The sequence below is a fragment of the Chelon labrosus genome (genome assembly GCF_963514085.1).
Source record: "Chelon labrosus genome assembly, chromosome: 11".
Lineage (NCBI taxonomy): Eukaryota > Metazoa > Chordata > Actinopteri > Mugiliformes > Mugilidae > Chelon > Chelon labrosus.
Window position 1 is genome coordinate 24,603,733 of NC_140344.1, and position 10,096 is coordinate 24,613,828.

Below are 10,096 nucleotides of genomic sequence, written 5' to 3' on the forward strand. Positions count from 1 at the left end.
AAAAAACACTTTAAAAATTTGGAATTTGGGTTGCCAAAGGTACTTTCATCACTAGCAAATATGGGACTCATGAGGACCTTCACTCCTAACGATTTAGATTCTGGTTTTAAGAAGTGGTCAGACCATGGACTAAACCATCTGTACCAATTAGTTAAGGATGGAAATCGGAAAACATTTGCACAGTTGAAAAATGAATTTGGTCTCCCCGGGACAGACTTTCTTCAGATATCTACAGCTGAGATCTTTTCTCAGCACAAGGATTGGGGAAAACTTATAAGACCTACCTTTATAGAAAAGTTTCTCATTACACAAATAAGTCACGGAGATAAGAAAATAATTAGTAAATTATATATTTCTGTTAACAAATGCACATAACTCTGAACATATAAGACAGAGGTGGGAGGCGGAGACAAACAAAAATATATCATTGGACACTTGGAGGGAGATATGTACCGAAGCTGTAAAAAAGGGAAAATGTATATGAAGAGAAATGGATTGTCATATTACCTTTGTGAAAATATAAATAAAAATTAAATTAAAAAAGGGCGGCACAGTGGCAAGGTGGTTAGCACTGATGCCTCACAGCAAGAAGGTGCACCAAACACATGTCCTCCTTCTTTCTTCTCTCTCCTCTCTCGCATCCTCCACTTTTTTTTCTCTGGCACAGAGCTCTTGCCCTCTAATTTCCTATCTACTACTAGTCATGCAATTCTGTGCTATTACTATGTAGAATGTTTACTGCTGTGTGTTGTGTGGGTTCTGCTCGAGGTTTCTTCCTGTTAAAAGGGGGGTTTTTCCTTGCCACCGTTGCCTTCAGGCTTGCTCTGGGGGTTTCAGGCCGGGTTTTTGTAAAGCGTCTTGAGACGATTTGTATTGTTATTGACACTATATAAATAAATTGAATTGAATTGAAGGTCACTGGTTCGAATCCATGGGCCGGCTGGCCTTTCTGTGTGGAGTTTGTATGTTCTCCCTGTGTCTGCGTGGGTTCTCTCCGGGTACTCCGGCTTCCTCCCACCACCCAAAGACACGCTGGTTAGGTTAACTGGTGATTCTAAATTGACCGTAGGTGTGCGTGTGAGTGTGAATGGTTGTCTGTCTCTCTGTGTTAGGAGACCTGTCCTGGGTGTACCCCGCCTCTCGCCCAATGACAGCTGGGATAGGCTCCAGCAGAGCCCCGCGACCTTTCACAGGACAAGCATTCACAGAAGATGAATGAATGAATGAATAATCCATGTAATTCCTGTTTACGTTCATACAGTTATGCTTATGTCCTCATGGACAGTTTGGAAAGTTTCAAACATTTATGGCAGCGTTTTTTGCATATATTGTGTGTTTTGTTCTATTTTCTGTTCTTAAAAGTATATGTTCTTCACAACATGTTGCTCACATCCTCTGTGTTAGCCCTGCGATGGACTGGCGACCTGTCCAGGGTGTACCCCTGCCTCTCGCCCAATGACAGCTGGGATAGGCTCCAGCAGACCCCCGTGACCCTTAACAGGACTAAACGGGTATAGAAGATGAATGAATGAATGAATAAATTAAAAAAAAAAAAAAAAAACGAACTCTGGCAGTGTTCCAACAGGATTCTCAAAAATGACTGCGAAAAACTAATTACTCCGTCACTCTGTTGACACTTAGGTGGAATCAGTTCACTGAGATCAAGTCACAGGCTCCTCTCTCAGTGAATCTACTTTTTTTCCCAGGACAGTGACATTTGCAAATGATCCTCCAGGAAACCGTTTCTGCAAAGACACGCGAAAAAGAGCAAAGCAAATACTGGCTTATCACAACAATGTAAATTCCACTGTGGGTGACCTGCTGCACTGATTGGCTTCGCTCCAGACGTACAAGCAGTGAGTTCTTAAGGAACAACACGTTATGCAATCACATTTAGACGAGCGGCAGTTTTTCCTAAAACACTCATGCTTATATAACTGCAGTTTTCTTACCCTCTCAAAGTCCTTCAGGGGGTTGTCTAGGCTCATGTGCAAAATGTTCCCCAGTATGGAAACGGGGCCCCGGTGGAAAGTTCTTGGGCCTCCGTGGTTTAAGTTGAAGGAAGATGAACCAAACGCAAAGCCATAGCAGGACAAGTGAAACAAACATGGTGCCGATGGATCGGACTGAACTCCAATGCCTGTCTGGTTGCCTTTGCTATAAAAAGGGGAGCTCAGCCCATTGCCTTGCCCCCTCTGCCTGCGGACTTTGTTCCTCTGAGTGAGGAAATATCAAACAGACACAGGCGATGGTTCAGAGATAGAGGAAACGTGTTGCTGGTGTCTTTATGTGCAGTTTGTGTTGGCTTCTCAAATCAATTATTGACTGGACAATATTTATTTTCCTTTGGTTTATTTAATTTTGTTCATTTACAATTTTTAGAAACTGTTAATAAACACTGGCAAACAAAAACCAAGTCGTCTCAATAAAATCAAGTGACATTCATAAAAATTTTTAAATCCACCTGAAGTTTAAATTTATTGCCTCTTTATCTTTTCTCTCCCAGATTAAAGATTAAAGTGTCCACAGACTTTAAGTATATTTGTTCCATTGCAAAAAAAAAATGTTCATAACAGAAGAGTGGATCAATAAAATGAAAAAGTAATTATAACTAAATAATAGCCCTTTCATTTTGGATCCTTTACAACATTGCAATTAGTAGTGCAGTCACATACGTATACACTGCCCCTGTAGTCTCAAAGCTGCCAAAAATCCCAAAAGGAGGAGGAAGCAAATCAAAATAAACAAGCAGGAGTTGATAAAGAAATTAATCTTTTGAACCACAAGTTCAGCTTCAATACCCTGGCTGATGGTTATCTCTATAAGAACAAAGTTGTTTGCATTTACTATCAATGTGAACTGAGTTAATGCCACCGAGAGCAGAGAGCCCTCCCCCTTCCCCCATTGCAAATTGCAACAAAGAAACGCCTGGACAACTCTAGGATGGAAACCAGCAAGAAGTTCATCCGCCGACAAACATGGCATGGGGGTAAGTTACTCGTTTTGTGGTGATGGACAATAGAGTAGTAGCCTGAGCGCCACTTAGTTGAATTTGTTCACAACAAAATGGGTCTGATTGCGTGGAGGATTATCCACTTGCCAGCAGAGGTATTTGAAACGCGCCCCATAATAAAATGGCGTCTTATATTCTGACAAGAACTGAATTGACTATGCAAGCCTAAAACAACTCTACAAGCAACGAACTTTCAACAGCTATAGCAAAATGACAGTATTTGTCATTGTTTTAGACATTGCAATAACAGTTATAACATTTGCACAAAGCAAGCATATTTGTCGATTAATAAGAGTATTATAAACTTGAAAAATATCCCTTTTAAAGTACATTTAGAGCACATGTTAAGAGTGATAGATTTGCGTTGATCACTTGTTCATTATCAATATCATCTGATTAACGTTGACTAAATATTTTAATCTATTGAAAGGACTACACAAATATGATCCAATGTAAGATCACATAAATACATTTAACATGAATAATGTGACAAATTTCCAGGAGGGAAGGAGACAGTGCTGCCAATAATGTTTGGTTCGGTTTCATTTCTGGCTGATTTAATGCTCCACAGTGGGCAGAAACATTTGATTCCCATAAATGCCCTCCTCAAACTTCACGGGCCTGTTCAGATCTAGCATTAAGATCCGATCTGGGCAATCCGATTCCAATTGACCGGCTTGGATCAGATTTTAATGCAAGGTGTAAACAGGCCCTGTATTTCATTACGTCTGTTGTCATCAGCCATCAATGGTGGCACAAACAAAATAAATTCCTTTTTTGTTTTCCTGTGTATTTTTACTGACTAACACCCTCCCTGAGTTGAACCTTCATGTGATAAGGTTTGGGAGTCAAAGTGACTCCATAGACCGGAGTGAAGTCTGGCTTCCCTGCATCCTCAGGCCAGATGAACTTAAACTTCCTCAGCAGAGTCACAATGATGAGGAAGAGCTCCATACGAGCCAGACCTTCTCCGAGACACACCCGAGAACCTGAGACAAAGAAAAAAAAGACGTCAAGACTAACTGTGCCTGTGCATGTCGCTCCAAATGTGATGCACTTTTTGTGCTCTTGTACCTGCAGAGAAAGGCAAGAAGGCTTCTGGTTTAAAAAACTCTCCCTGGTCATTAAGGAAGTTTTCAGGGTTGAATTCGTGAGGGAACTTCCATTGTCCCTCTTCATTCAGCACCGAGGTCAGGTTCTCAATGATCATTGTACCCTGAAGAGAAGATGAAACACAAGAACTAAACGCATAAAGGACAGCTCTTCATGTTGTTGCCTGTGTTGCCAACATCTGTTTAACCGTCTTACCTTGGGGATGGAATACCCCATGAGCTGTGTGTCTTTAGTGGTGCAGTGGAAGACGCTGAGTGGAACGGTGTTGGAAATCCTCTGGGCTTCATGGATCACAGCCTGGATGAAGAGAGATGTAAACAACTCTTCTTATGAATTATCTGACTTGGAGGAGAATGAAACCAATGCAGTTTCAGCAACAGAAACACATACTAATAAAGCATCAACAAGAAGGCAAAAAAGTCCCCTTACTCCCTTTAGCCGACTTTGTTTCGCGCATGCAGGTTAGTTCAGTGTCAAAGAATCGCTTTTGGACAGTTTGTATTACCTGCATGTAAGGCATGTTGTGTCTGTCCTCGAAACTGACCCGAAACTTCCCATCCAACACCTGGTCTATCTCCTGCTGACAGCGCTCTGTATGAGCAGGTTAACATTCCACATTTTCAAACACAAAGGCGGGGATATATTACAATTCTTTCCAGCTCAAGATCTTCATTCTGAAACTATGGAATAGCTTTGCATGTTTGTAAAATCCCTATTAATCCCACGCTGGCCACCTGGCCTTTTATGCAACCAAGAGCATGCATTCTAAAGCCTTTTTAATTCCTGTCTCTTTAAGGCCCACTCCTTAAAAAACACACTTTTTTTTCTGACTGGCCAGCTTCCAGAAGATCTTTGTGGAGCAGCAGCCAATGTTTGTGAGCTACATTGTCTGTCTGCACTGTGCATGGAGCAGCTGAACATATAAAGAGGTCTGTGACTAGCTATGTACCTGCCAACACCCATGTTTTATCTGGGTTCCACTTCCTGGTACCCTCCAGTTTGTTGTTTGAGAATATGATAATACAGCAGAGTGACAGATGCCAGTACAACACGTCAGCTGAAGCTATGGTTGATTTCCATTTATTGTCCTTGCATATGACATGCAACTGTGTGTCCATGGCTTTGTAGTACACGTAAATGAAATGGAGCCCTCTTTTATGTTATCATTTACACGTGTGCTTTCAAAACTGCGTCCACTGAGAAAGGTTTAAATTGCAGCAAAATATAATGCAAATTTTAGACAGACAGAAATATTTACATGTGCAGGTGTACCTTGTACTTCTGGGTAGTTCATTAGGTAAAGAAAAGCGGTGAGCAGGGTGTTGGAGGTGGTGTCAGTCCCGGCAAAGTAAAGGTCTAACGCGTTCCCAATGAGTTTGTCCTCTGAAAATGTGGTCTCATTGCCTCTCTGAAAACAGGACAGTGATCATTGTGAGACAAATGCCAGTATGGGAGAGGCAAAAAATGCAAAACGTAAATAAAAATAACCCTAACCCTAACCCTAACCTTTTCCAGTTCGTCCAGATAGCAGTCAACAAAGTCTCGTGGCTCTCCAGGGACTCTTGTCTTCTTATGCTCGGCCACCACAGGCGTTAGAAGTTTATAACACATCTAAAAGACAAATAATTCATAATTTGTGTGAATTTCCTTCTTCTTTTTTTATCATCACTGCATGTTGATCAGTATACTCCTTATCCTACGATTATTATATGTATTTTTTCTTACCTCAACATTCCTAAAGCCCTTGGTGAAGGGCAGTGGCAGGTAACGAACTAAGGGAAGACCGTCATACAGCTGTAAAAAAAAAACAAGGATAAATCATTTGTTCATTTGTGTCCAGATATGTAGATTTTGCTTCCTGGTTATAGGAAGAGCTGTGAATTTAATTTAGCCCTAACCTGTGATGGTAAACTTGGTAAACTCTTACACCTGCAAAGCACATGTCAGTCCTTCTGTTAAGCATGCTGGCATGCTAATATTAGCCAAGCAGAGCTGCTGTCATGGCTGCAGACCACACGCTGAATAAAGATGTGCCAGATTGTTGACCTCAGAAGCGTACTTTGACTCACCATCGCCCACGGCCCATTAGCTATCTTGCCATTCTCAGTGAAGCACTGAACAATCACTTTGATGAAATCATCGTCGTAATCGTAGCGCGTACCAAACAGAACCTGACAGATGATGTTGGAGGATGCGTTGTGAAACATGATTTGAGGACTCATGGTTTTGCCTGTAAAACATAACACAAACTAATGAACGTCACAGCATTGTGCGAAAACACAAAAGAACTTTAGAGGAACAAGAGATGACGGACCAATGGTCTTTTCCAGCGTTTTAACGGTGTATTCAAGCTCTCCATGAATTCTGTCCTCCATTGAATTCTTCCCCAGACCAAAATTCCTTAAGGTCATCAGAGCAAAGCGGCGATGTTCCTTCCAAAAAGGGCCATAATCAGCCAGAATCACTCCTAAGAACAGATGCAGCAGCACAAAGAGCCAATGAAACATTTTTCCAAAATGTCACCATCATGTGTGATCAGCACAGTTTTGTTCTTGAGCTACTTTCTTGTCTGTTTTGTGATTTAATCTCCAAAGAGCTTTATTGCATTGTATTCATGTAATTCAAAACCTGAGCAAACACTGCAAAGTTGCACTTTAAAACAGTCAAGTGTCTTAATAACTTGCACTGAAAATACAGACTTTGCTTTCTTGTGTTGTTAGCATAGTGATTCGAATATGAATATTCTGAAATCTGATCACCACATTTGGAATATATTTCTGACTGGTCTACACTGCCGCGTTTTATCTTTATTTGGCAACATACATGGGTACAAGATACAAGAACCGGTAGAGGCAAGTGAAGCAATCCATGTTAATGTTTAAATCATGACCTTTGTTTAGAAAGCAAATGGAAATAAGGTCTTTAGGAATAATAGAATGCAGAGTTTCACAACATTTATGGTTTAAATGTACTCACAGTATACTAGTTTTGATTTTAATTAGTGACATGTTAAAACGGATAGGAGTGTGAAGTTACTATTGTATTTAGCCTATGAATCCCAATATGAAGTTGGTTGCATTAAACATTGACAAGAACATCTTGTGACAATTCAATGTTCTGCTGGGAAACTTCTGGACCTGGCATTCATTCATGTGGATGTTACTTAGACATGTAGCACCCACCTAGAACAGACCAGGCACCCCCACCCCATAGTTATGACACTAGTTGATGGCAGTAGCCATCCCCAGCAGGATGCAGCCTGACACAGGAATGCACACAAAAACAGTTTGCGAAGAACTCAAAAAAACATGAAGAACAGCACAAGGTGTTGACCTGGCCTCCAAATTCACAGATACTTGATCAGTTTGGGATCTAGTGAATTTGGAGGCCAGGTCAACACCTTGCGCTGTTCTTCACGTTTTGTTTTAGTTGTTCAGGCTGCATCCTGCTGGGGATGGCTGCTGCCATCAAGGAGTGTCATTGCTATGGGGGTGGAGGTGTCTGGTCTGGTCTAGGTGGGTGCTACATGTCTAAGTGACATCCACACCAGTGAATGCCAGGTCCAAAAGTTTCCCAGCAGAACACTGAACTGTCAAAAGATGCTCAATGTTATTTACTGTCAGTGGTCATAATGTTGTGGCTGATCTGTGTAAGCATCTCTAGTATACCTTTCTTCTTGGTGGCATCGTTAACATAAAGGTCTTGGGGTCGTCCAGCAAAATCAACAGCCTTGATCACTATAGCCTCCTTGATGGCCTTCATCCCGTTGATGACCACAGCTGGTCTGGAACCAATGAAGATACTGTAGACGTCTCCATACGTGTTCCTCAGCTGGGATGGACGAGACATGTCAAGACAACAGTTAAAAGTGCATGCTTGATGCAACGGTTGGATTTTACTTTCTCTGAACGCCGTTTGTGTAATTAGGCATGAGTCATTGTTTTTAAAGGTGGCTTTTCACTACACTGAACACCATAGGTTAAACCCCTTTTACCTACATTGCTTTATCAACACGTGAAGGTAGAACACACCCAATGACTTGCACTAATAACTGGGTTCCTGTTGTCAACTATGTCAGAAGTCAACTACACAGTAATAACCTCGTGTGCAGTCACATGCTTTATTGTTTTTTTGCGGCTTCCTCATGGATTTCATTTTTAATAGCCAATGGGTTTTTATTCATCGTCTAAAATTTAACAGTGCTACAACTTTGAACTGTTGAAACTGTCAGGAACAACAAAGCACTGGAGATAAGCGTTAGTAACTAACAATTTAGACGTATTTAAGTATTAATTCTAGCAATTTCATTCATCTTTAAAGCAGTTAAAGATCAATAGTGTTCATTTTAGGGATTTCCTTACCCTCTCAAAGTCATTCAGGGGGTTCTCTGGGTTCAGGTGCAATGCATTACCCAGTATGGGCAGGGCAAAGGGTCCCGGCGGAAAGTTCTTCGGCCTCCGGGATTTGAGTTGAAGCACGATGAAGAAAACGCAGATCCATACCAGGACTATTGAAACAAACATGGTGAGACGGACTGGGCTGAAGTAAAGTGAGAAGGCTCGACCGTTGACTTTGAACAAAAGGGGCAGCTCGTCTCTTAGCCCTTCCCTTTTCTGTGGGAGTCCTTTTTTTCTCTATAACAGTTTAGAGAGGCTGTCAAAGAGAGCCACAAACAGAGTGGGTGGTTTTAAAGTCAGCACAGATAAAGCAGCGTCTTCTTTTAGTGTTGAGAAATGAATAACATCTGAATTCATCACGAGTTCTCTCACGGCAGAGCACTGCCACCCTTTGATATCAAAACACTAAAGCCTATATGTTGGCTCGGTGCGTCAGGGCTGAGTTGAATACGAATGTAGAGAACAGAGTCAGCCCCATTGAAACTTCTGCAGTGTCGGTCTGCCATACACAAAAAGGTGCGTCTGTTGTAAGGTAGGTTGCTAGCGCCTCCATGTGACCAGAACACAACAATATAAGCAAAGCCAGCAATTTTTAAAAGCTGAAAGATAACTTCCATGTAAATAATACAGGGGGAAACCTTTCACCGGTCTCTTTTCTCTCATTCTCATGTTTTTATTTCAAATGTCTATAGTAGTCCAGCAGAACCCTTGATGTCCCTCTATTTATAATATTTTGTTGTCCTGTCTCACCGAATAGTATTTCACTTGTAAGGCTGTAACGTGAGAAACTGTACGTGTGACAATTCCTGTTGTGTGCAGGACACAAAGGGGAAACATAATGACTTTAATAACAGCTTACAAGATGAGGAACAAAAAGCGCTGCAGGGATGGGAGGGTAATCCAAAAACACTACTCCAGAAAACAACAGGCAAGAACCAAAACCAAGACGAGAACTAAGGAGCACGAGTGTAAGACAAACGGGGGTAACATCACAGATAAAGTACAAAGGGAAAGGCTATAATGTGCACTCTGACACACACACACGTGGCTGATGGAATAACAAGAAACAGCTGAGACCAACAAGGGGCGGAGCATGCAGGCAAAAAGAGGCAAGGCAAGAAAACAGGTTAGTGGAATCACAGGGGCGGGGACAGACAAACACACAGACAGACAGACAGGAAGGTACACTTAGATCCAACAAGACTACAAAATAAAACAGGAAACATGAAAAAAAAAACAAGGTTACAGAAAACACTCAAAATTCAACGCCATGACAGTAGTGCTGATAACTTCTAAACATTCATAATTATGTGAATGTAAATAGCTTTTTATAAGCAACTTTCACATGTTTTTTTTTCTGCAACTACCCCAATAACTATTGATATTTATTATTATTTATTATTCGGAGGCTGGGGCCTTTCTGTGTGGAGTATGCATGTTCTCCCTGTGTCTGTGTGGGTTCTCTCCAGGTACTCCAGCTTCCTCCCACTGTCCAAAGACATGCTGGTTAGGTTAATTGGTGATTCTAAATTGGCCATAGGTGTGAGTGTGAATGGTTGTCTGTCTCTCTGTG

The 10,096-nt window shown here is 41.5% G+C and overlaps 1 protein-coding gene across 1 annotated transcript; it reads right to left on the reverse strand.

The window, feature by feature from the left end:
• Nucleotides 1-2,449: 2,449 nt before the first annotated feature.
• LOC311495532 (cytochrome P450 2J5-like) lies at nucleotides 2,450-8,729 on the reverse strand. The gene is made up of 11 exons (XM_084555018.1): nucleotides 8,488-8,729; nucleotides 7,795-7,957; nucleotides 6,441-6,593; nucleotides 6,196-6,356; nucleotides 5,852-5,920; nucleotides 5,633-5,737; nucleotides 5,399-5,534; nucleotides 4,632-4,717; nucleotides 4,322-4,423; nucleotides 4,088-4,229; nucleotides 2,450-4,002 (listed from the first exon to the last, which is right to left on the reverse strand). Exons 1-11 carry the CDS (start codon nucleotides 8,647-8,649, stop codon nucleotides 3,809-3,811), a joined length of 1,473 nt encoding a protein of 490 aa, XP_084411144.1. The 5' UTR covers nucleotides 8,650-8,729; the 3' UTR covers nucleotides 2,450-3,808.
• Nucleotides 8,730-10,096: the final 1,367 nt, after the last annotated feature.

What these genes read in the sequence shown, in the direction of transcription:
- LOC311495532 (XM_084555018.1), bottom strand. Translation starts at nt 8,649, where the DNA reads ATGTTTGTTTCAATAGTCCTGGTATGGATCTGCGTTTTCTTCATCGTG. An exon ending in ATCTGGACGAACTGGAAAAG is followed by an intron (nt 5,535 to 5,632) that starts GTTAGGGTTAGG and finishes TCCTGTTTTCAG; the next exon opens with AGAGGCAATGAGACCACATT. An exon ending in CTTCTTGCCTTTCTCTGCAG is followed by an intron (nt 4,003 to 4,087) that starts GTACAAGAGCAC and finishes TCTTTGTCTCAG; the next exon opens with GTTCTCGGGTGTGTCTCGGA.